The sequence below is a fragment of the Convolutriloba macropyga genome, chromosome 13 (genome assembly GCF_964194025.1).
Source record: "Convolutriloba macropyga chromosome 13, txConMacr16.3, whole genome shotgun sequence".
NCBI lineage: Eukaryota > Metazoa > Xenacoelomorpha > Acoela > Convolutidae > Convolutriloba > Convolutriloba macropyga.
This window is the reverse complement of record NC_134480.1, coordinates 23594336-23620800: the sequence shown is the minus strand read 5'-3', so window position 1 is coordinate 23620800 and position 26465 is coordinate 23594336. Positions and strand designations below refer to the sequence as shown.

The 26465-nt window shown below is 36.5% G+C and overlaps 3 protein-coding genes across 4 annotated transcripts in view; 2 read left to right on the top strand and 1 right to left on the bottom strand.

The window, feature by feature from the left end:
- The window catches only part of LOC142352140 (large ribosomal subunit protein uL22m-like), a 350565-nt gene that overhangs the window by 196847 nt on the left and 127253 nt on the right, over nt 1-26465 (top strand). The gene's annotated exons all lie outside the window — the stretch shown is intronic.
- Nucleotides 1473-8945, bottom strand: LOC142351788 (uncharacterized). 2 transcript variants are annotated; one of them, XM_075403956.1, is made up of 2 exons: nt 8826-8945; nt 1473-2894 (listed from the first exon to the last, which is right to left on the bottom strand). In XM_075403956.1, the coding sequence occupies exon 2, from the start codon at nt 2818-2820 to the stop codon at nt 1540-1542; it is 1281 nt and encodes a 426-aa protein (XP_075260071.1). In that variant the 5' UTR covers nt 2821-2894; nt 8826-8945; the 3' UTR covers nt 1473-1539. The 2 variants fall into 2 exon arrangements, with proteins under 2 accessions (XP_075260071.1, XP_075260070.1); XM_075403955.1 differs by having other exon boundaries at nt 1473-2856; nt 8830-8945.
- LOC142351786 (uncharacterized) lies at nt 17701-21124 on the top strand. Its single transcript, XM_075403954.1, has 3 exons — nt 17701-18710; nt 19631-19844; nt 20611-21124. Exons 1-3 carry the CDS (start codon nt 18410-18412, stop codon nt 20951-20953), a joined length of 858 nt encoding a protein of 285 aa, XP_075260069.1. The 5' UTR covers nt 17701-18409; the 3' UTR covers nt 20954-21124.

The window sequence follows — 26465 nt, the reverse complement described above, 5'->3', positions numbered from 1 at the left end:
CAAAAACCAAGCGGGGATTATCTTATCGTCATTACGATTATCAATATTTGGAATAAGAGTCAAGTGAAAAAAATGCTAACATTTTGTAAAAACGTTCAAACATGAAAATTCAGGTTTCGAACACGTGAGTTTTCGAAACGTTCGGGTTTTTTTCACGTTCAAACTTGGAAATTCGGGGTTTGAAAACTTAAGAGAGATTTTCAAGGAGAGCGAAAAGAATTAGGGAGTCAGCGACATTGTTCAGAGCTGTAGTAGTAGTAGTAGTAGCAGCAGCAGCTGCAGCAGCATCAAAAATTTGACGACAAATGGAGTGTTGGCTGCAGTAAAGAAAAATTTTAACTGCAGTGGAGCAACCAAAACTTAGAGGGATTAATCAGTAAAATAACAACGTAGTTATCTCCATTGACCAACAACGGCGCAAAAAATTTTTATTTTGAAATTAAATCATTTTTGCAAAACAATCAAGTAGAGTCTAAGGAGATAAGTAAATACTTCTTGATACAGTGCAAGAGGACCGTTGTTCCTACACTAACAAGGGGTAGAAGCCACCACAAAGCATTATTTTTTCAATGCATAAATAAATGGATGAAAAGACTTGATGCCTCTGCGGTAAACACTCGCAAATCGAAGTTAACATTATCTGCCATTAGTTTCGGGGCAGTTTTCTGAAAGTTTTTTTTTCTAGGAAAACTTATGACCGAACCATTGGTTGATTGTTCTCTAGAATATATTTTCAATTGGAGATTCTCATAAGAGCTCAATCAATCAAGTGATGTGAATCTGCCACGTTACAAATATTTCTGGAAACAATTTTTTTGTAAGCAGAAAGACTGCAACACAAAAACAATTTTGTCTTTGCTATTCTTTGTCTGCACTTTGAATCTTTTTCTCTATTCTGAAAAAATATAGATTGCTTTGAAAACCGCGCGAGACCTTTCCAAGGTCTTGGATACGGTAGTGTCGTTCTTGGTAAATCCAGCATTTTGCGCGGAATTAATAAAATGTGCAGATGTAGTGATGGGCATCCAACACCTGGCATTGACATGGTGAGGATGTCGCGGGTCTTAGCATTGGGTGGTTTTTTATTCAGTCCTACGAAACGTATGTCAGTTATAAAAAGATAGTCAATTAGTATGGTATGCAATCATACATTAAATAAGACACATAAACCCATAGTTAAGCTTAATTTGAAGACACAAACACACTATATTTTATGGATCTATTCTATTTGCCCCCCCCCCCACCGCCCCAGCTTAGGGGCTTAAATCTTTTACGCCTCTCAGGCGCACATGCTTTTTTACATAGGAGCGTGCCATATAACAACAAAAAATTTTTATCTGGGGGGGGGGGGGGCGTAAAAACACTGGGGGGGGGGGGGCGTAAAAACACTGGGGGGGGGGGGCGTAAAAACACTGGGGGGGGGGGCGTAAAAACACTGGGGGGGGGGCGTAAAAACACTGGGGGGGGGGGGCGTAAAAACACTGGGGGGGGACAGAATAGCTCCTATTATATATTAACACAAAAAAATAAATTAAGATTTTATAACTTTCGCAAAAAAATGCTCTTGATTTCTTCTTCATTCCAATCAGATCTAGCACTATTCAGAGCGATTCGCTTCACATGCTCGTTAACTGTCCTCTTATCCCATCGCCAGTCCAAATGGGCAAATCTCCATTGGTCCATATTAGGAGTTTTGGATACAACATCCCATGTATAGCTGGCATTCTTACATAACTGACTATGTTCACCATTGGCTTCGAATTCCGACTTCGTGAGTGAATAGCAAAAACCTCTTTTGAGAACGTCTTCAACAAAACCAGGCCTGTTCTTACGGCTGTCAGAACTATGATGCAGCGAGTATCGTGGTTTTGGAACAAACATTTGGTAGGTGGTCCCATTTATCTGTTCAAAGTGATTGTCTTCCGCCGAAATTGGTTGAAGATGCCAGTTATATTCATCTCTTTTAAGGTTCCACAAATGTTGGTGCATTATGTTAAACTGACTGAAATCTCGACCTTTTTCTATGATTCCACGTTTAAAAAAGTCGTCAAAATTTGTAAACTCTGGGCGATGTCTTAAAACACTGTCACGAACTTCTTTCAAATGAGAAGTTTTCACGACTACTGCGAAATAAATCATAGTTCGCATTATTTCTACATTCGAGTTATCAGTCCACCTGCTGGTCTCTGCAACGTTGAGCCAGTATCTAACTGAAGTTTTTGAAGAACAGCCCCAGACATGAGGTCGACCTTTCTCGTCAAAAACGTCTTCAAGTAAAACATGATTGGTGATCATAGTATCATCGTCAAGAAACCCCACATACTCAGCGTTGGTGAAATTATCGGCCCAGAACATTATTAATTGTTGTCTATCATGACCACGGCCGCCATAAACTACTTTTGGAATATAGTTGAACTTCACTTGGACAGATTTTGTGTGATTCTCCATTGCCTTCTTGATTCGATCCGCAAATGCATTTTTCACAGAAGGCGACAGTTCTCCATCAGCCAGGAAAATTAGTTGCAAACTGTGCCGAGGCCAGAAAAATTTTAAAGTCCGCAATAATTCCCGGTTCAGTTCAGCCTCACCGGCGGGAAAAACGGGCACGAACAGCGCCAGATCCGGCCATTCTGGCCCCAAAGATATAACAGGTGACTCATGAGGTTGTGGAAATGAGTACTGCTTGAAGAGCGAACCCAAGTTTGCATTGTTGTTAAAATGGAGGAGAACGGTTGTCAACACCAAAATAACAGATAACAACAAAAATGATTGTAAACAACTCTTTTGAGGAATTTCTTTGCAAAATTTGTATCGGTCCATTTATAACAGCATGCGTGAAGCTGAAGCGCTAGTCACCTGAACTCGTTTTGTAAATAATATCTGGAGTCGCCGTTCTTTTTCATATACGGAACGACAAAAAATGGAGCACCTAACTGCTTATTGTTTTGATTTTATTGTTTGATCTCAAACGTCTTTTCTAGTAATCTGATATTTATCTGATTTTCGGGTAAAAATTAATGTAACAATCTTCTATTGCAACAGTGACAGCAATAAGAAAAAGTATCTACCAAATCTCCGGAGCCGAGGTATAGCGTGTTATCTATAACAATATAGCCCTATTTATTTGGCAATTCGTTTGGGCTTATATAACTGCGAGTATAAAAAGTTCAAAAGCCTATTGAGATGTTCAATTAACTAATTCATCTTTCATTGAAAAATATACTCGGAACACTTTTTACGCTTTTTACACATTTTAAAATTTTTTTTCCGTGAAACTTTGAAGAATTTGGTGCATTTCTTATTGGAAAAGGGAGAGACTTTTGCCGTGATAATGAATCGCGACGCGTGATGCTGAGTTAAGGAAATGCGACCCAAATGCAACTGTCTGACAAGCTTTGTGCGTCAGTTGCTATAAAGCTGCGCCTAAACTAGCGCATGATGTGTCGCTTTTGATTCTCGTTTCCATAGTGGGATTGGACTGTGTGTTTTCAGTAGAATTTGATTTCCTAGTTTTAAATGGTGGGAAATTTTTTTTACCGCTCCAAATGAATTTTGATGACTTTTCACGTAGTAGTCTTGCAGATTGACATCCTTGGAAAAGATATGGAATGAGTTCGCAAAGGTTGTGAACTGATCTGGGAGAAAATCTTATTGGTTTTAAGTCTTCGGCAGATGGCACGTTGAAAATAAATTTATTTTAAATTTATTTTTAAATTAATTGAACTTATATGTTTTTAAGACTTATTGATTGCGATGTGGGTATTTTGAACTTACCTATTCATGTATAATTAGACTAAGTAAAATTTTTGCTTTCGAATAATATTAACTATATATGATCTTTCTATGGTTGATAAGAATCATAAATCTGATTGCTTGTTTCTCATTTTTAAGATTTTTTTCGCTTCGAATTAATATTGCTCTATGTAAAAACAACTTATGAAAGTCCTATAAACAACTTATGAAGCCTCAGTGAAAGCAGTTTTTTTGCCATTCTAAAATTTTGGAAATTTTTTAATGTTGAGAATAAATGTTAGAAATTTACATTTTTTATCTAGTTTTAGCTATTCGGGATGCAGGTAATTTTCACGAATGACCAAATACAGCTGAAGTAGTGATACGCTTGGAATTGATCTGATTTAGAAGAAAGATCATAAATACTTCAACTTTTTTGTGATGATGGTGCTCATTTTGAGATGAAATATTTTGGCGGCCCTTTTGCCATTTTTTTCACGTTATTCAATAGAAACCAAGAAAGCGTTCTTCTGAGATCGTACAAGATTCTTGAGAAAAATGTTTTACTGTAAGATCTTGCAAGATTTTTGAAAGTTCAATCCTGTCAAAATTAACTCCATTTGATTCAGTCAACCTAACACTTTATATTTTACAGTAGAGAGCTCGTGGGAATTAATTGCTCACAAAAAAATAATAAACACTTCGTAATTTTTTTTCAAAAAACACAGCGTAAAGTAAAAAGAATTAATCTTAAAAAAATACAAGAATAACAAAAAGATATTGTGCAATAAAATTTAAAGATTTACAGGAGAGATCTGATTAACAGATGGTGATTTGATTTTGGGGATGAAAAGAGACTCAAAAATCAGCTGTATTTATACCCAAAATCAAAGAGAAAAAGTCGAAACACCAAACTAATATTAGCTCCATGACTTAGGGAGGGGCTCGCAGAGTTCACCCAAACTCATTTCCTTCAGCAGTTTTCCTGGAATTCACTCGCAAAGCATGCAATATATAGAATGCATTTGCAGCTTTGTAAGAATTCATTAACGTTCCCGGTGGTCTCAAAATCAATGAATACGTGGTGGAAGACTCTACATCAAATAATCCAACTCTACTGAAAATTTTCTATTATCAGTTCGAACCGAGTATTGAATCACGGCATGATTTCTTGAAGATTCGAGAGGAACAAATTAGTGATTTATATGAATTTCCTCCTGTCAGATTAACTGGTACAATAAACGTTATAAATTTCTAAATAGGTTTAAGACTGTAGTTTGAATCGAAATTGTAACAGCCCCTCACTCAGACTTCAGCTGATTGCGTAGAGCCTGCTCCAAGCAAATCCAACTTCGATACGGGTAAGTTTTGTGAAAATATCCGCTGCTTTTTTTCTGTGCAAAACTTAGTGAATTGAAATGGTCCTATCTTCTGCCTGTTTTGCCAGATAAAAAAGAGAACCAGCCAAGATTATGTATATCTTCTAATCCACTTCTTCTTCTTCGCTCTGTGCGGTCTGAAGTTTCAGGCTAATATCAGCTGGATTCCTTGAGGGAGGGTTTGCTTTTGATCCATTTGAAAACACACCAGCATTGTTTCTTTGCAGCGCTTTTGGTTGATTGTGACTTTGCCCTCTTCACATTTATTTAATTAAGAGTCCCAGAATCCAGTGTAGTCTTCCCGTGTTTTTCCTGTGGAATGTTGCCATGAGTGCATTCCTGACATGGAAGATTGCTGTCGTGCTTCTTAAAACCACTAGGATGTCATCAACCCCAGATGAAAGTTTGACCTTCTGAGTCTGCTCTCACGAACAAACAGGGGTCGTTCCTGCTTCCGATTAACTTTTTTCTCAGTAAAATGTTTGCCAACTCATTTTACTAGTTGATAGCGGCCAGTTATGAAGCAAAAATAGGTTTATTAGGTCGACATACTAACTTCTCTCTATCTGATCCTCGCTTCATAAACTTCTGTGGCTGTTTCGGATACTCTTCTTCCTCTATTAATGAGTACAAGTAAGCCGACTTGGCATAAAAGTTGCCTCACGTGGTCCTGCTTTGCTGAAAAATGATTAGGAATCCGGATTGTCTCTGGCTTGAAATTAGGCGCAAAAATCTCAAAAGAGTCCAGGCCCTCCACTTGTTTCAAACCCTTTGCCTCATATCGTGCTTTATGTTTGTCGACTTGACCACCTGGTCCTAATTTCATTTTTTAGACATATTTGCCGGTATGAAGTCCATGTCTGCGGTTCCTCTTACTAGATCTCACAAGTCTTGTTTTCTTGGGTTGCTTTAATCTCGCCCTCGGTTTTGACTTCTACAAAAAAAATGCAGAACCTTCCTTGTTCGTGTCTCATATCTGGGCTCTGTTCTGACTGCTTGCTCCAGTGCATCTTCAAAGGAGCCAAAAGACTCTCACTGTTTGACGTTTGTTGTGTCACTCTATTTGGCCACTATGCATCTCTGGGAGTCCCTCCTGTTGCGTTAAATTCTCCATCTTCCTTAACTTGCGGTGCATCTTGTATGTGTCCATTCTTGAGTGTCCACGCATTCTGCCTCGTGCCCCTTCCATTCTAGTGCCTTAGATGTGCTGTTTCTCTTTTTGTTGCCATCATCTTGATTACCATCATCTGGGTTCCAAATCTCCAATAATTATGATCCCTCATCTTTTAGGTCAGACGTCTCTGTGGTGGCAAGCTCTGATCCCCCTTCGGTCTCCTTGATGATCACATCCCGGATTGCCAGAACCTTAAGTGAGTTGTTTATGTACACGAGGTATCCATTGTCACCCTCAGTCTAACCCACATAACTTCCCTCCTGTGCCTTGGATTCAACTTTGCTTACATTTCTGTCTCTCATCCCCATGAAGACCGTACAACCAAAAAAAGAGATTTTGCTAATTGAAAACTTAGCTTTTATACCTTGCATAAACTGTGCGAGGAATCTGTCTCACAGTTTCAGAACCTTTCTGTGTGAAGAAATGCTGCTCCCCACGTCATCTTGAGAAGTCCTGAGTCATTAAGCAAACACTTTATCATCTCCGAGAGTGTCCTGTAGCACCTCTCATCTAACCAGATCTATTATGCCTTCTATGGTTTTGCCTTCTTCTGTATAATGCCTGTGTATAAGCAGTACTTCTTAAACTGATCTAGGAGAAACTTCTTCGCATTGTTTTGTCTCAGTTTCTCGGGCGTCCCCACACTGAGAACAAACTTCTTTAGGCTTGCTAGCGATTCCTTCTTTGTCCTAAGCAGGTCTGCAAACACAATTTTTTGTACCCGTCTGTAAAAACAATGCAAAACCTGAACCCCGATATTTACTCTGCTCTGAATTTTTGCATCACTGCAATGAACACTATCTCCAGCTTCTTCTCTGCTTGGGTTCCTGCTACTCTTAGTCAAAGAGTCTTTGTGATCTTGGCCAATGCGCACAATCTGCCCACATCATCGGGTTCCCGCACTGTCTCAAGTGCCTCTTGACCACATCCGCCTGACCCGAATGACCCAATCGACTGCGCAGCTTCTTTGCACTGTTAAATTTTACTCTGTTGGAACCCATCTTGAACTCTAGAACTCTGTAGGTTAAGTAAAATGGTTTTTGTTAGTTTTAAAGGAATTCCCTTCTAGAATTTCATGTAGCTGTTTCCTTTTTCGAAAATCTCCTTTTGACGAATATTCAGACACACACGAAACATTCTTTAAATGTCATTGGAATTCCCCTTTGGTTGAGAGTACGTAATTTTTACACAGCATCTGCCCACCACTATGGAGGCGTCTTGGGTTTTCTGACCTTTGATTGAATGGGCACAATGTCCAGAGACGCATCTTTGTTTGTCAATATGTGATTGTGCAACCATGATGCAGCCTTTCGTCTACATCATCGCCACAAATCTCGTGCTCCAGATTGGAAAGTCAGGCGTTTCCCCTGTGTAGGTCACCAGCTTCGTTGTCTTTTGAACCCTTGTAGAATGAACAGGAAAAACAGTAGTAAAAATTATTTTTACTCAGCAGAAAATGATTATGACTGTCAATGACAATTTTTTTTTGTTTTAGAAAATAAATCAGTTTTTTGACTTGCAAAACTGCGGGCTCGTAGCTTGATGGGTTATGGACATTTGCAAGCCGAATAAAACCGTTTTTAAACAAGTAAAAAAATAATCTCTCAAAAAATAGGGAGTAACAAAAAAAGATATTTTACAGTAGAAATTAATGATTTTCTGGAGAGATCCCAGTAATAGATGATGATTTGATTTTTGGAGATTTAACTGGACTTAAAAATTAGCTGTGCAGATACTTAATGTCCATGCGAAGAGGTCGCAATACAAAACTAATCTTAGCACCAAGATTTATAGTGGGGGTCGCAAGTGCTACCCAAAATGGTTTGCTTTTACAAAATTACTAGAATTCAGTCGCAAAGGATTCCATATGTAGAATGCGTTTGCACTTTTCTAAGAACTCATTCACATTTTTGGTGGTATCACAATCAATCATTACGTGGTGGGAAACCTGTATATCAAACAATCTAACTCTAACAACAACTATCTAGCATCATCAGTTTGAACCTAGTATTGTGATGTACATCACCATTTCTTGAAGATTCATTTATATCAAATTAGTGACTTGAATCAATTTGTTCTTGTCTGATTAACTGGTAACTTAAACTTTTTATTATATCCAACTAAGTTTAAGACTATAGTTTGAATAGAAATTCTAACACTTCATTTGCTGTATTTCATTGTTTTTATTTTATTTAGGTTGTAGAGTTCGCCCAGGCTAAAGTTGTCATGTATTATTGTTTTAAAGTAATTGAACTACCCGTCAATTTTTCTATAACCCATTGTGTTTGTTTGATGTTTTCCACTCACATTTTATTTCAGAACTTATAACGCATATCCGATAATGACCGTGCGCAGCCCTGCTCCATTTACATCTATAATTTGCATTTTCAAAATAAACAGATAATGTTGCAAAATCTTGCAAGAAAAAATGTTTATCTTGCAAGATCTTTAAAAAGAAGAAAAATTCGCTAAAATGGCGCTGACAAATCGATATAGATGGAAAGTTAATAATTTTTTAGATAAAATCATCTGCTTATAACCTACTTTTGTCGTTCAGGGTGATGCATCAGCTTGGTATATTCCGATAATACTCATAAAATTTATTGTGGAATGAACTTGTTCTAATAGCTGCTGAAAACAATCTACAATGGTGAACAAATGTTAACAGTATGTAAAAGCAGTGCTCGGAGTAAATCTGAAATAGTCACAAGTTGTAGTTTCACTGTTGGGGATTTTCAATATGATGTAATGGTTGGTGGACGTATATTATTGTTGTTGTTATTATTGTTGACCAAGGAATTTAAACACTTTTCATTGCATGACATAGAATAAAGTACTTTTTCAGACGCTTCATTAATAATATCACACACTAAAAGGTAAGAAAGGTAAGATATTTTTGCTTATCAGCGTCTCCTTAAACAAAGGTCAAATTACAGGAAGATTTTTCTATAACTTTGCTTCCTTATGTTTACCACATGGTTTGCCGAGAGGGACAAATCAGGACCACTATTTTTTTCACTCTATTTCGATGTAATTCATGAAAAATATAGAAAAACTCTAATATAATACAGATTGCAGATGTTACAGCAATTGCATGTGACGACAAGATCAATACGCAACTGCAAATGAAGGTGCCGAAATTATGCTAAAGACAACAGATCAATATATACAAGAAAAGTCTTCAACATTTAACGAGGAAAAGAAAAGTATACAGGAATTGCATTCAAAGACGAAAATTTCACCAAATGAAATTGCATTATAGTCGTATGTCGCTGTCTGGTACCAATACGTACAAAAGTGCATTTGATCGAATGAATTTTTTTGAGTTTGACACTCTTATTCAGGACCATATTTTAAGATTAGGGCTATAAACGTGTGCGGACATAAACAAATTTAGTTCATATATAATGCAGGATTAGAAATAATATCGTCACACGTTTTAACGATGACTGTTTCTGGGCAAGCCTGAACGACAATGACTTCTCCACTATAATGACCACGCCCTTGTCACGTTTGTCCATGAATCACTGTTGTCCACGGTTGCAGTATCTACTATCTATTAACTAAGATAGATTCAGTTAGACTCGAATAAAAAATTCTAATTGGTCATTAGTTTCAAAATTGTCCGTTTCAACACTAATGGTGGATTAAGAACGGAATTAGCAATTTTGCAGCTACCCGTACAATGGTTCACAAAAACAGATGATGCTTTGAATTTTGTCACAATTAATTACTAATAAAAAATAGAGCAATAAAATTTTATCAGTCATGGTTTTAAGGGTTCAGAGTGTTTTCTAGAAACATAATTCTTTCAGTTTTAAGAACTCAAAAATGGACTTTAACGATCTTTTCCGTGTGCACCCCCCACCCCCCGCCACTCTTCAGTACATTATGGACACCAAGTTATAGAGCTAGTGCCATTAGAGTGTGAATCACTATGTAAAAATTTTATAGTACCCGATCATTTAAGCGTGAGGAGAAAACACAGAAAAGATCCCAGTTTGAAAGCGTATCTTTCCAAATTAGATAGATTATAACCGAGAGGTTAAAAATACTCCAAAAAGTATTCTAGTTTAGTGGTTGCAGAGTGGGTATGCATTCTATTTGCACCCTAAATTGCACTCCCATGTCGTAATTGGGGAGGAATTCAACACGTATAAGGACGCAATACAAGGAAAATGTCCTTAAAATGTTATACGATCAAGTATGTCTTTATGACATGCACAGTTTCAAAACCATTCAAAGCGTAACATCTGTGAAAACAAATCTTGTTTGATTGCTTTGAGACTCCGCTGTGAAAATGAATCTTGTTGGACAGGTCATCGGAGAATAGGGTTCGTCAACTTTAAATGCTCAGCGGTCTAATAAATAAATCAATAAGGCATCTGCACATACTAACAGACTATTTATCTAATTTCAGTTCAGGAAACTGTTGTGGTTTTTTTCCTGTGTTGTTCAGCTAATCAGCTGCTGCAATGTGCTGGAAGCCCTATGTCGCTGGACTCCAAGCAGAGGTTAAGGTCCCAGACACAAGCCACCTCTGATCAGACTATATCCAGACTTTGGTCTCTGATCAGACCGTACCAGACTGAAATTATCTCTGATCAGACTTTCGTGTGATCCAAGGAAAAAAAGGGGATCTTTGTGCGGCCGTAACTACTTCTGATCAGACAATGCCAGGCCCCTGAAAAGACCTCTGATCAGATTTTCGTGCGACCAAGTTTTTTGTGCAACTTTAATGCGACCCGAATTTTTTGTGCGGCTTTAGTGAGAGTGATGCTAACTCTAATCCCTCGCATCCTCACGACTTTGCCGTCTGATCAGAACATTCCTAAATACACGTTTAATTCACTTTGAATTTGTATAAATTATGGACTTCCAACTTATAGTACTCATCGTAAATTTGAATAATAGTATCGTGCGACCCTTGCCCAGAGTTTCGTGCAACCATTGTCCAGACAATGTCCAGACTTTAGTCTCAGGTCAGACTTTTTTGTGACCCTTGGCCAGATTTTCGTGCATTTATTTTCCAGACTAGGTTCAAACTTTGTTCTCGATCTTTTTGATGATCTATGACAACTTTTCTGCAGCCATTTCCCATTCTACGTCCAAACTTGGGTCTAGGATGAGACTTTCGTGCGACCATTGTATCCCAGGTTGAGGTGCCATCCGGAAGTGACCCCTGATCAGACCGGGCCAGACGAAAGTTACCTCTGATCAGACCCTCCCAGACCAAAGTATCCTGTGATCAGACTAAAGTGCGCTCGAAACACCGTGTGCGCTCTAAGTGCGCTCAAAACTGTCTCTGATCAGACCTTCCCAGACGGAAAGGACCTCTGATCAGACCATAATCCGACCATTGTCCAGGCGATTGTGCGACCATAGCCCAGTTCAAACCCAGACCATTTTCCAGACGATTGTGCGCTCAAAATCACTTCTGATCAGACTATCTCGTCTATGTCTTGACAGAGCCGACATCTCTCTGTAAAAAAACAAAAAATCAAAAAAAAATTCCGCTCGAAATGGTCTCTGATCAGACTAATGTGCGCTTGAATACGCCTCTGATCAGACCATTCCCATCCTGAAGTGACTTCTGATCATACCATCCCAGACCAAAGTGACCTCTGATCATACCATCCCCAGACCGAAGTGACCTCTGATCATACCATCCCCAGACCGAAGTGACCTCTGATCATACCATCCCCAGACCGAAGTGACCTCTGATCATACTATTGTGCGCTGGAGCCAAATCCCAGACCCTGTAATTTTGGTCTGGGAACACACCGTGTGCGTTGGACGTGGTCTGATCAGAGGTCACTTCCGGATGGCACCTCAACCTGGGATACTATGTGCAGACCTTAGTGAGACCATTGTCCAGACCATCTTGCGACCATAACATTTTCCGGACTCTGTAATTTGGGTCTCACTACACCCCCGTGGTCTGATTAGAGGCGGTATGGGACCTTAACCTGGGGGACCGTCAGCAGTGAAACGTGAAGTAAGAGGATTACCGCTGAATTCAAAAACTTGCAACACTAATCGGGACAAATTTTGATAAAAAACGGCTACAAAAACATACCGGGAATTCTTGGTTAGCGTTTACATCATCAAAAAATTGGCCGGGAAGAAAAATTCAAAGGCATTATCTGTTTGTTCCCAATGACCTTGGGAATTCAGAAAGAAAATCATGAAGGCTATAAGAAATCGCAACCGTAGAAACGAAAAGAGGAAACCAAACAGAATATAACAGATGTTTTATAAAAAATATTTCAGAGACGTACCTCTTTGATTAGAAAAAAAATTGTTAACCTTTTGAAACGGAGTTTTTTTAAACAAGGAGGGTGAAAGCACCACGAAGACAAAAGCAAAGACAGCAGCGCCGAGGTCTCATCTGACATCAAATCTGTAGTCCTTTTACCGGTTTGATCTGTCCTACAGAAACAGAAATTTGGCACCCAACAAATTTTCAGTACAACTCATTATTTTAATTTGCTAGGAGAGACAGAGTTTAGAAAGAGAAGGCACTCAAAAAGCGGCTACGTTTTCTCGATCAGTAAAGTCGAGAAACGTCTTCTGATTTTAGACACGTAAGTTTAAAGAAGAATCAAAGTGTCTAATTGTAACAAAAAGCGCGTGAAGTAATTGCTACATTAAAGTTTCGAATTATTTTCAAAAAGAACGAAAACAAAAAAACTTTTTCGATCAGTAAATTTTAAAAACATTTTTTGGTTTTCGACAAGAAACATTTGGACACCTACATATGTAACAGTTAAATTGAGCTTTTGTAATTGTAACGTGCAAAATTAATGCACCGTTAAAGATTTAGTTATCTTTGGAAAGCGGAAAAAAACGCAAAAAAGATCTTGTTTCGATAAGTAAAATCAAAAAACGTTTTCTGGTTTTCGATGAAAAAAATTCCAGCACTCACAAATTTAACAATCAAATTGACTTTTCTTGATGAAACAAAAAGAGCGTAAAGTTGTTGCTACGTTAAATGACAACAGACTTTTGAAAAGAAGAAAAACCTTACAAGAATTTTATCAGGAACGGTAATTTCGAAAACATTTTCCGAAATTTGAAACAAATAACTCAGTCAAAAAGATATCTAACTTTTGAATTTAGTTTTAACTAATTGCAAAAACAGCGACATTTCAAGAGTAGAAAAATTGCAGTTAGTTTTCGAGGAAAAGAAAACAGCCAGAAAATGGTTTCATAATTTAAAAACTTTAGAAACTTTCAACTGAATTCCGTGACCAAAAAGAATAAACAAAAGACAAAAGCAAACGTTGAAATCTTCCTCTCTAATTTTAAATAAACCATTATGAGCTTTTACAACGGAGAAACTGGTGTAAATTCATGGTATGATTCAACAAATATGAAGCAACCAATCAAGAAAAAACTTAAAAAACCTCTCCAAATTTCTTTTCTTTTACAAAACAAAAAATTTTTTTTGCACACTATTAGCCGCTCGCTTAGTATATGGATAGTATGAAATGAATAAACACAGGAAAAAAATGAAACGGTTGAGTTTGCGTAGGCAAGGGAAAAGCAAAAACGTTGACAAATCCCCCCCCCCCCCGAAATACACAGTAGATTTAGCCGTGCTGTCATATAACAACTCCTAGTTCTCTTTCAATAAATTCTGGGTCTCAGAAGTTATCGACAGAAGTCCCAATTACTTCGCTTGGTCTAAATGGTGAACGAAGTGATATTGTTACCGAGATTGGCAAAGAATATAAAATTAATGCTAACAGACGTTCTTAGTTTCAAAAGTTGTTAAAAGAAGCAGAATTTTTCTTTGAAGAGCTTGAAATTAACGACAGCATCCGTGATTGAAAAGCAGTCTCGACCTCACACAATCTGTAATTGATCACGGCAAGTGTTTGGTATTACTCAACCTCCTCATCAATAAAGCCATAACAACAGTCAACGAGCAAAAAAATACACTTGATTCCGTGTTATGATATAATCAGAACTCCAGTAGTTTTCCATCAAATAACAATTTTCTAATCCTTTCTCGCGCTTTAAGGAGCTCAAAAAGACGTTTACAATTTACAAAAATCTTTTTTGCACTCTAGCAGCCGCTCGCTTAATATATGGGATAGTATGCACTGAAGAAAAACAGACCAAAAAACATAAACAGAACAAAAAACAGAACAAAGAATGAAACAGAACACAAAACGATTTTCTAATCTTCTTTCCCGCTTAAAGAAGCTCAAACTCGACATCGATAGTCTGAATGACAATGGACTACTCAACTAATCCTCAGCAGGGATGCGCGAGGACGTGAGTGTCACAACTCGTTCAACTGCCAGATGTTTAAATTCTAGAGATAGTTCACCGTATTTCATTGAGATTCCAAAAGCAAGGAACTGAAAATGTTCGTCATTTTCCAATTAAAACAACCGCGTCCTTCCACGACCCATATAGTCTTTCTTGTTTTTTTCTGAAGGTCATATTAGGCAACCAATGTTGTCGAAGTTTCTGAATGGCAGACACAAGTAGGCCCAAATTCTAGAATGAGCACGGTAATTCATACAGAACAATTTTTGCAAATATCTCAAGCAAATGAAAAATAAAAGCCCATGACTTTAATGAAAATTTAATGAAGCCAGAATTGAACCAGACAGTAGTAAAAGTTCAGGCACGTTTTGTTCTCAGTGAAACAGAATTCTCTGATATACATCTTTCAACAGACAACCAGCAGCAACATAGAGGAAACATTTTTTAAAAAAACTTGTTATAATGATCATACTCAAACAATCAAAGAAGATCAAAAAGAGTTCAAGGCTTGTAAAAAGTTCAAAACTGTTTTGATTTTGATTGAAAAAGAGTTCGAATGCTTTTATAAAAACATCACAATTTGCTTGTCTTGTTCGTTTTTGTTTCAATTATTGCAAAAGAAAAGTAAGATCCAACGACAACAAAATCTTCGAAAAACAATTATTATCCAAAGATTGGTTTCTAAAATCGAATCAAACGGAACTAGTTGCTGCTAAAATAAAGAAGCGAGGGCTCTGACACAGTTGAAAAAACTTTATTAAAAAGCAACATCATGAAAAAAACGCACAATAATTGCATGTTAACAAGGGAAAAGGTGAAAGATTAGAACAAATTCTGAGTGCTAGATAAATTAACCAATTAAAAGAAGCCTCACAAGCAACATTCCAGTTTATGAAGATTTTCTTTGGCAGCTAACAGCATAATTTTGAAGCTAAATTATCACAAAAAATGCCAACCCTCTTATTTCAGATCAGCTTGCCAGAAGGCAAGCGAGGAATTGAGAAGCGGTCCGCCAATTTTACTAGAAAACTTAGCTCACCAGATTATAAAGAAACATCTGGGACAATTTTTTAATGAAAAAGCTAAAAATGATTTAATTGAAGAATTTCGAACTCAAAGTCGATAGTCTGAATGACGATGGACTAATCAGGCAACATTCAGCGAGATACGCGATGATGTCAGTGTCACAAATTTTTTAACTGCCATATGTTTACACTCAAAAAAATTGTCACGATCTTTAAATGAGAGTCCAAAATCAAGGATCCCAAACGTTCATCATTCTCCACTATAAAACAACCTCGTCCTACCAACATCTATGATTTTTTCTTTTTTTGTCCAAAGGTCGTTATAAGCTATCAATGTTGTCACAATTTCTGAATGGAACAAACGACAGTTAGGCCCCATATATTGGAATGAGTACGAGAAGTTCATTTAGAGCTATTTTTGCAGAAACTGCCGGTGGATGAAAAGCAGAAGCCATTGACTCTAACGATAAGTTTTTGAAACCAGAGCTGATTGGCGTGAAAATTCCCGCACGCAATGTTCTCAGTGACACAGAGTTCTTTGGTTCACATAATTCAGCGGACAACCAGCAGCAACCGCTCATTTTAAATTTAAGGCTTAATTATCAAAAAAAAAATGGTCAAGCTGCTTGTAATTCCAGATCAATCTGCTAGATGGTAAGAGAGAAAACGAATTCCCATTTGTCAGTATTACTAGAAAGTTTAGCTCATCAGTTTACAAGAAAAAGTAGTGGATAATTTTTTTTAGGAGAAACAGCTAAAAAGGCATTATGATGTGCTATTTTTATTGAAAATTTTCTATATTATCAGATAATGCGCAACAATTTGTTGCATCAAAGTTCAACCAACGATTTAGCAGCGTTTTTCAGGATAAGTTTTTGATAAAAAAAACAAAAGTGCTCAAATTCGCCAAAAAATATCTCCAAAAGGAAACAAAAATTTGAAAATGAGTTCAATGATACTCGAAAACTCCTCATAACAGACGAAGCTCAGCAAAATGAAGGACATTGACCATAAAATATCCTGCGTTCAATTAAGCTCGACTGAGAAACAAGAAGCACGAATGTCTATTTTTCTGTAAGCAGTAGTTTATATATACTTATAATATGTCTTTAACAAAATACGTTCAGCAGTTATGATTTGTTATCTAAGAAAGAGATAGGAAATGTTATCAGGGTCGATTTTTCCAGCTTTTTTGTCTTTAATTTTTAGATAGGAGACGTTGTCGGAGGTTATCTTTGTGGGTGATTTGTTCAATTTTGGCTAGGTCTAGGATAGGAAACAAACACTGTTCTGCCCTGGCACCCGGGTCAAATATCTTCCCTAAAGTTTTCCCATTTTGTTGTAAGAGTGGGGGTTAATTTATCTTTTATCCCCTCACTCTTACATCATTTTATCCCGCTTTGCAGCCCATTGCAGCCCGAAAAGATGTAGGAGTTTTGAATTGCTTTTTCCTAAAAAATCCTCCCATTGCAGCCACACTATTACATCCTTTTGGACGGAAAAAAATCGACCCGGGCAACAATCTGACGATGGTTGCAAGATGATTTTTATTTTGAAAGATTCTAAAAGATTTCACTACAAAATCGAAATTGACTTACAACATCCGTTCTCGACGCTGGAATTTTTTAATTGTGAAAAAAAAGAACGGAATTTCCTTTTAAGAGTACTCCAACTTATAAATTATCAATATCTACACAGCGTTAAGTGTTACGATGTACAATTAAAATACCGTTTTTTAGAAGGTCGTGAAAAATTTTCAAATTCTTATCTTAGGCCTTGTTATAACTTTAACTTTGCTACGGGTATACACTAATTTCAGCTTTTAATTTCAAGCCGATATCTCTTAAGTTAAAATAATTTTTAACAAAGGCTTTACTAGATTCGGTTTTACTAATTTTAACTTCTCTCACGTGATAATCGCAGTGTAAAAGGGAACAAGAAATGACGTCACGAATAAACACAGGTGCTTTTCTAAACACCAATTCATTTTGCCTATGCAAAAAAAGAGTGGATGCGATTAATTATTCAAAACTTTTTGCAGAATGCTATCACCACGCATTCATTCATGGTGTATATTATCCAATGGCACAAAACTGCTTTACTTCCCCAAAAAAAAATCCAAACAAATAAACAAATTCCACGGCTCAGTTCCATTCATGTGAACAATAAGTGAACAGATTATATAAAACTGGTGCAAATTTTTTATACCATAATTTTGAACCACGGTCTTTATTTCGTCTCTTATTTTGCTACGCAGTTTCTGAATCGATAAGACTAAATAATGCGCAATACTTTAAATTAGCGCAATTAATTTTATATTCAAGCGCTAAATGCTCTTAATTGAAAAATATTGTTGAAAATAAACTTTCATCAAAGCGATTGTCTCCGAAATTTTTGTTCAATTGCCCGTTGAAGTTAAACCATTGCTTTTACTAATACAGTAAAAACAAAATTAATAATTGAATTTCTGTTGCTTACGTTGATTGTTTTACGGCACGTCAATATATTCCTTAATTTACAATTACTCAATAATCTTACTATTCAAATCTTAAGCGTCTTTCAGTGCTGTGCTGCCTTTGACATTATACATTTTAAAAATTAAGCTCATAAAATCAGCCTGATATATTTTTTGTTTCAGAAATAAGTTGCATTGCGGTCGCAAAAAAATCTCCTTTTAAGAAGAACTTTTGGGCTCTCTTAACAAATTGACAAATTGATTAACATTTTTAAAAATTGATTCCTCAACATACCTATTTGCACCATCTATTATCGATACTCAAAAGAGAAGAAATAATTTCATTGGATAATCGGGAAAAATGACGTCACACATGAGTCAACTAGGGCTGGACCCGAACCGTTATCCGCACTTTTTCAACGGCGAGCCAATAAAATACGAGCCTTACAGTTATGTGAAAGTTTACATGAAAGTATCGGGAATGGAGGAAGAAGAGATCAATTTGATCACGGTGGCGGCCATCTTGGTTTTGTGTGCTGTGATGATCGCGGCCATGTTTATTAAGAACTGCTGCTGGAGGAACAAGAAGAAAGGGGAAAATCGGGATCGCAAGGATAGCTATACTATTTTGGATCCCTCGGCTTTTCATATTTACGAGAACTGTAAGTGGCATTTAGAGGCAAAATTGATTTAATTGCTCTTAATATAATAATTGCCTCGAGGCTTGAGAACTAAAAGCAGGTATATTTCTCTGTCGTAAGAGCATTGCGCAAAAAAAACTTTTCCAAACATTCAAAAACTTAAAATGAAAGTTGATAATTTTGGGACCAGGAAACTGCATGTCAACTCTTACTTTAATTTTACATATTTCATTTCCACAATTCAAACACACTTGAAAATTAGGACTAAAACCTGAATTCTAAAGAAAGAAAGAGAGAAAGAAAGAATAAATTTCTCCTTTATCATAAAAATTATGAACAATTTAATTAATTACATAATACATTATATAATTCATAATATATATCAATTGAAATTACTTACATATCAAAGGTATCTCGGAGAGGACAGATAAACGGGGCTATTTAGCCCACCTAGTATCTGCCCTGGCAGCCTTCTAGTTTCTTGTGGTGGTGTCGGATGGGGGCTATTCGTTTGTCTGATCAGCTAGAGTCTGATCAGAGATGGTCTAATCACAGAAAATTTCGAGCGCACGAACGTCTGAATAATGGTCTGGACAGGGGTCGCATTGGTCTGAAGTATTCTAATCAGAGCTGATATCGAGCGCACTTCAAGCTTTTACAAAGTTTTGAGCACACGATGGTCTGTCTGATCACAGGTCACTTCGGCCTGCATCGGTTTGATCAGAGGCGACTTTGGTCTGGGACCTTAACCTGGGTAAACCTGGGAAGCTAATAGAGGCTAATACTTGTTACTCTACAAAGCGATTGGGGGTTTCCCATTATACCCCTGGACATAGAGTGTATAAGTTTTATTCCATCTTAAACGAAGGTTTTGAAGTTAGCCGTAGAGATTTATCATCGTACTATCCAAAATAATTCAGCTTTATTTTTGTCAATTTCAGTGGACGAGATCACATATCTTGACGACTCTTCGCGATACGTTTCATGTATGACAGCATACAACGCAGAAGAAGAGATCGAAATCAAACCCATTAACAAAGCTTCCAGACCACTCGCAACCAATGACGTCATTGTTAACACCAGTGGTGTCCAGCGACTCCGGATTCTGAGAAGACACAACACCGAGCCAGCAATCAAAAAGCCACCAATTCCTGGGTAGAGATCTAGGATTTGTTTCTTTGATGGTTTTGTGTTAACCCATTTTAGCGCTTTTTTCTTCAAAAAGAAATTTTATTTAAAAGGGTCCTTTTATTTTCTAGACAATACTTTCTAAAAAGAAAAATACTTTCTTAACAAAGCTAAAAACTCGGGGGGGGGGGGGGGGGGGGAGGGGGTCACTTTGAATTTCACTTTTGTCAGTGAAAAGAACTTGGAAAAATGTAAAATTACACGAGAGGACCATAAAGTTGCACAATCTCATTAGCAATTAATCAAAAAAATTCAACATATGATGCTAACGCAAATGCGTGTATGTAAGCGAGACTAATGTAGCTATAAATAAAGTTCCGAAAGCCGAGAAGTTAAGCTGTCGCTGTGCAATCCTCCCCCCCCCCCCCCCCCCCCCACACACACACACACACACACACACACACACACACACACCCGTGAACACGGGTGCTGAATTTAGATTTGGAGAATGTATATAATATAGAGGTACTGCACGCGTTTTTGCTAATTGCCCAATTCAATAAATCTAGCGCTGTTTTTCTGATTATTAGCTTTATTTTACTGGAAACTTTTTAAACTTGAAATTAATTCTTGTACGTAAATCCTATACCGATATAGATATTTGAAAAATTTTGCATGATTTTTGAACTCTGTAAAGAGGTCCGATACTGTGAAAAAATCGTGAATTCAGTCTGAAATTTTATGTATTACTGAAATAAAAACTCGTAAATACTAAAGGAAACATTTCTTTCAGATCCGCTGGATTCAACAACCTGAAGCCATTTTCAAAAATAACAACCAAACGAAAGGACCGGAAACGAGTCCAGAAGTTGAAACTTGAATCACTTTCCGAAAAATACGACGCTACCCTACTTTCACCACAATCAGCTCTTGGCAACTCTACGAATCCACGATCTCCCATCAGACCAATGAAGTCGAGTTTGATCGAGCCGCCGATTTGGATGTTAGCTGAAGAGGATTTTGACGTCTCTCAGAACAGTTCTACAGTTCAGGTCCAGCAGTCCAATTCTGACGAATCCTCACCAACCGCACTTTCGGGACAAGCTTCAAGCGTTAAATTTTTAGTTGATGCTTAAAAGACTCAAAAATTGAGAGAGTTTTCAATATAAACAATATGCCGACTGTAACTGACACCGAATAATTGCTTTCCTTGTCTAGAACAGCTGTTTATATCTTGTAATAATTTGCATGAGTCTTGGGTAGGATTGGCAATCGTGCATGAATACAAGAATTTGCGAGATAAATAATCTTCCGGAAAAAATTTATAAAGTTTTGGAAGAAAACCGAAATCTAACAAAACATTATATCGGAAGCATTCGACTTGCATATCAACCGTTCGAAGTCTCTTGTTAGTGTTCTTGAGCTCAATTTTAAAACAATTTCCATAATAATGTTATTTTAAAGGTGATCTAGATACAGCGACATAAATATTATGCAGTAAGTTTTGTAGTCAACACATTATTTTCCCACACCTCTCATTTGGAAATGGATGATAAAAAAAGTTGTATTTGTGTAAAAACACCATTTGCTGGTTTTTCGTATTTTACCAAGTTAGCACAAAATCAGCGAAACTGCAAAAATAAACGACCAAATTGCCTGTCTTTATCGATAATTTCGGCAGAGAATTATAGCCACAATGGCACTGCAAAACTGATGCCCCAAAATCAAAGGAATAGATGAGAGTCGGTGACGAGATTAATGGATAAGAATCAATTGTATTTGTTGCGATTATTCGCGCACTGTGAAATGCAGAAAAAATTGGCGACCTATTTACTAAAATTTGAGGCTGTCGGACCATTTTGCGCGCGCTTATTCTCCTAATTATAATACGTGTGCTTATAAGGTGTCAGTCAAACAGCGAGGAGCGGAGTGTATATACTCGAGCCAATGTGCTTTTTTCAATGTAATGACAAACAAAAATAAGTTCGGAACAATTTTTCACACAAATGCTTTGTTCTTTTAACTGTTAACAGGCCATAAGCCTGGATCATACAGAAGAACTGATTATAGATTCAATACTAAACATTGCTTTGTTTTCAGCAATGGCTTTTGAACTAAAACATTCGATTAATGTCATTTAAACCCAGGATGAATTCCGCGACCAAAGACAGGTATTGGCAAGACCGACTTGGGTCGCGGACAAGGAGTCCTGTGCGACCCTACAGCATTGGTCTGAAAAGTATTTGGGTTGCGCCCTTTGTGTCTGGCCAATGGTAGTTTGGTTTGTTTGGTCTGCCAATAGGGAAGTTCAAGGCCTAGAGGTGCAACCAAAAGAAAAGCAGGTCCTCTACAATTAGTATAAATGCGTGCTGCATTGACTTTTCTTCAAAAATTAGCCAATCGTTGGTAACCAACGTCTACTTCTTGAAAAGTACACTAATTTACGAACTTAATTTCAAAAATTTGCATTGGCCTTTAAATCAATTATTTTCACAATTTTTTTTCCTAAATCTCTTGATTTCTCGTTGCAAACAGATACGAAAAACTTATAACTTTTAGTGGACGCTTTTGCACGTATATGTGGGTCTGGCCTAGGGTCTGTTCGGTCTGGCCAATGGTCTGGACAACAGTCTGGCATAGAGTCTGATCGGCCTGGACAAGGGCTCAAACAAAATCTGTTCAGTCTGGCCAATGTTCTGGACAAAAGTCTGGCCTAGGGTCTAGTCGATCTTACCAATGGTCTGAACAACACTCTGGTCTAAGGTCTGGTCGTTTTGGCGAATATTCTGCAATTCTGTTTGGTATGGCCAATAGTGCCCAAGGTTTATTTGGCCTAGCCAAGGGTGGCAAAAGTCTGTTTGGTCTAGTCAATACTTTTTTTTGGTATGGTTGGTCTGGAGCCCGCTGTCCGCGACCAAAGTCAGTGCGGTCAAATTCTGTCTTTGCTCGTCATCCTGGGAAGACGTATAGAATTTCGTTGCGCTATTTTGTAGGTATTTTTCCACTAAAACCTGCCTGAATAGTGCAGCGAGTTTAGAATCAACCTTTCAGAGCACAAGAAATATTTGGTTTAAATTATCATTTTTTGGCATTCGGCTCTGCACGCGGTTCGTTCTACCAGCGTCCTCCACTGAAAACATTAAGGTACTTCAATCAATAAAATTGTTGGAAGGTGACATATAGAGATTTACATACAATACTGCTCGAGTACCGTTTGCTCAAGCAACATTGAAACTGCGTAGTCATTAAGTGACGATGACCGTCTGCACAAATATGGTTAATTTCAAATATATTGGAATGAAGAACATTCTGAATACACCATTATTTCCGTTTAACACCAAAAACTGGCCCTTTGTTGAAAATGATGCAGTAAAGAATGACAACTGGTCAACTTTTACGGGAAACTGAAGAAAGCTTATCGCATACTTAGCAATAGCACAATTTCAGGTTAAAAAATGTTTGTTTCGCTCAACATCACCTTTGACAAATACGCCTAGACAGTTGTTACCCCTTTCTTTGTCAAATCTGGTGGACAATGTTTAACATCTTGAGCAAAAATACTATAAAGCAAAAACCTTTAACTTTGAACAGCTTTCACAATCACAAAAAAAGCCTTTCGTCAAAGCAGTGTTTTGAGTATATCCCCATAGTCCAATCAAAAAATTTTCAGATGGGAAGCAGCATTGCGAATATATCAAACGCTTGGGCCTACAATAATCAAAGTATGATAAAAGCGTTATCTTTCGTTTCTTTTGGAAACTGTTTTTTCGCAAAAAAAAACAGCACGACTAATTATCCTGTCTCAAAACTTTTCATCCGAAAGTTTCTCCAGCTATCATCAAAACTTATTAGGAAAATTAAAAATTAAAAATTCATTGCCTTCAACTTTCTTTGCGGTCTAGTAAGGCAAATCTGTGTCTTTCCGAAGGTTTCTTATCGTTTATTTTTGTTTTATATACAATTTAAGCAGCGTTTGTTTATCAGAAGAACTAAAGAGAAGAGCGCAAAGGAGACATTACATGGTCAATTTTAGAACAGCGTTCGTTCTGTTTATAGAGATGAAACTCTTGCAATTAGAGATGGAATTATTGTAATAACAAGCAAAAAATCTCTAAAAATTTATTTAAATTTTTTCAGATGAAGTTCCGCTCTTTCTGAATACAATCAAACAAATTTTCCTCAGTGCCACATACATCGAAAAAAATGATTGAATAAAAAGATTTCAATTATGATGAATATTGGCTGTAGTGCTGATCGGTTGTATTCATCAGGTTTAAACAGAAAAAAACGCCGTTTGCAAAAATTCGAATACTTTTATTCATCCAAAATAATTAATCAATCTAGTTATCTATAGTTGCGATTGCTAGTGGAACAATAGGAAGCAATTAAAGATATGGTTCTAAAATTTTCCTTTATTTTCTGGACATTGTTTTCTTTAATGTTATTGCGATAGGTTTATTCTACATGAAACTTATGTCGACAAAATTTACTGGTTACATATTGAATAGCACCTTGTCATTTAGAAAAAAAAATTAAATTTGAAATTGGAAAATTTCAAAGCCGAGAAAAATTGGCGTTTCAAGATTTTCTGCGAATTCATCTTATTGTTTAATTATCAATTGTCAATGTTTAATTGGCACCAGTAACGCAGATTGGTACCACTGAGGAAGAAAATATTGAGTTGTCTTGATCTTGTTGTTTGTGATGTATTTTTGAAAGTCTTTTTGCTAGAAGAACAAATAGAGTACAAAGCTGAGAGTTGATTGGCAATTGTTTTGTCCTGTTTTCATGTGTCAAATCTAAATTTATCGAAATGGGGAAAAATAAAAATTAACATTTGGATAACTTTTTGAAATTATACAGATTTCGTTTTTTTCTTATAACTTTCGCATAATTTTCTTACTTGAACTCATTTGTTCCACAATGTTTTTCATATTCTACTGTTGTATTTAGACTGGACAAGAACAAGAAAAGCGTTTAATTTTCGACAAAACAGTTATCTTTCGCTATTTAATTTTTTGCCAAGGTAATTTAAAAAATAAGCAGTGTACAAATTGAGATCTACTTAACTTTAAACAGTGAAATTAATGAGAAATCGAAAGACATTTTTCTGCAATATGTGGAAAAAAGTTGACTATCTATTCAAAATGATTAAAGTTGATATAAAATAGCGAAAAAAACTGCCAAATAAAATTCCCTGCCCGCTCAAGACGGTTTTGACATAATTGTCTATCAAATGAGGAAGAGATAGGAAACATTCAAAAAATGTCACACTGTTCAAAAAAAATTGGTGTTTGAATGAAAATCGCCATAAAATCAAATTTCAAAATGAAACTATTCAGGCCAAATTAAAGGGAAGTTGACACTTACCACTAGGGAGCCTAAAAGGCAAAACAAAAAAAATAAAAAACTTTAATTCTGTACAAATTTTATAAAGATGGTACAGTCGAATAAAAGAACAAAAACTGAAAAACTCAAAAATACAAGTATTTTTGGACCACATTCAAATTCAGTAGCCACAACAAACATCAATTTTTCCAATGAATAAACAGAACTAGATAAATTCAATTGTAACTGCTTGAAATACAGTTTAAATCCAAAACCATTAGAGATCCGTGTCACTTTGAGAAGAAAATGCGTGGCACCTGTCATGATTCGAGACGAAGTTTTAAGTTGACAGAAAAACAAATATAATGTTTTCAAAACAAAAATCGGTCATTAAAACCACCAACTGTCAAATGAAAAAGTAAAATAAGTTCACCTATGCCGCCATAAGAAATCAATAATACCTGTAATTAATTACGCAGAATACGTAATGCGACCACGAAGAGAACATCATTTACAGGCAAAATTTGAAAACAGAAAAACTCTGGTAGAGAAATGTCGAGGCCACTAAAACCGTAAAGTATCCAATAATAACGTTGTATAATTATATCTGAGGCTCTTTTGAACAACCATAAGATCTGTAGTTTTTTTATATTGTGACAAGTGCCCGAAAAGGAAACACAAAAAAGTCAAATAAATTAAAATTGTTACTTTTTTGCGGAAACTCATAGTATCAAAGCCATAAAACACTTAATGAAAGTATAAAACAAACCCCTAGCAGCTCAAAATGGGACCTGTTGTCAACATGACATAGCTAAAACTGAGGAAAACAACGAAGCGGGCAAATGAAGTTGGCAAAAGTCAAAAACTATATATTTTTCGAAACGAAAATATATTAAAAGTTAAATGAGCCTTTAAATGAAACAAAACCTCTATAATGTCAGTTTTTGCCTTGCTAGAGATAAAAAGGACCAGCCATTAAAGAGATGATGTCACAGAAATAAGTTCACAGAAATAAGGTTAACAAGGTGGCAAAGGTCAGAAAGTCGGATATTTAAAAGAAAGTTGTTCAAAGATATTAACGAGCTGTAGTTGTCAACGAAAAATTTTGGATAATTCAAATATTACCGTTTTAGACAACGAATTTGAACTTTTTAATGAAACTTAGTTATATAAAGTGACACTTGCAAACTGAAGAATTCAATAAAAATTAACAAAAAACACTTTGTCGGAGCCATAAAAACCATGACCTTTACCCTGAGAACACAAGATTTGCTCATTTTGTCTCTACTAAATATTTAAAAAATCTTTATTTAGTTGCAC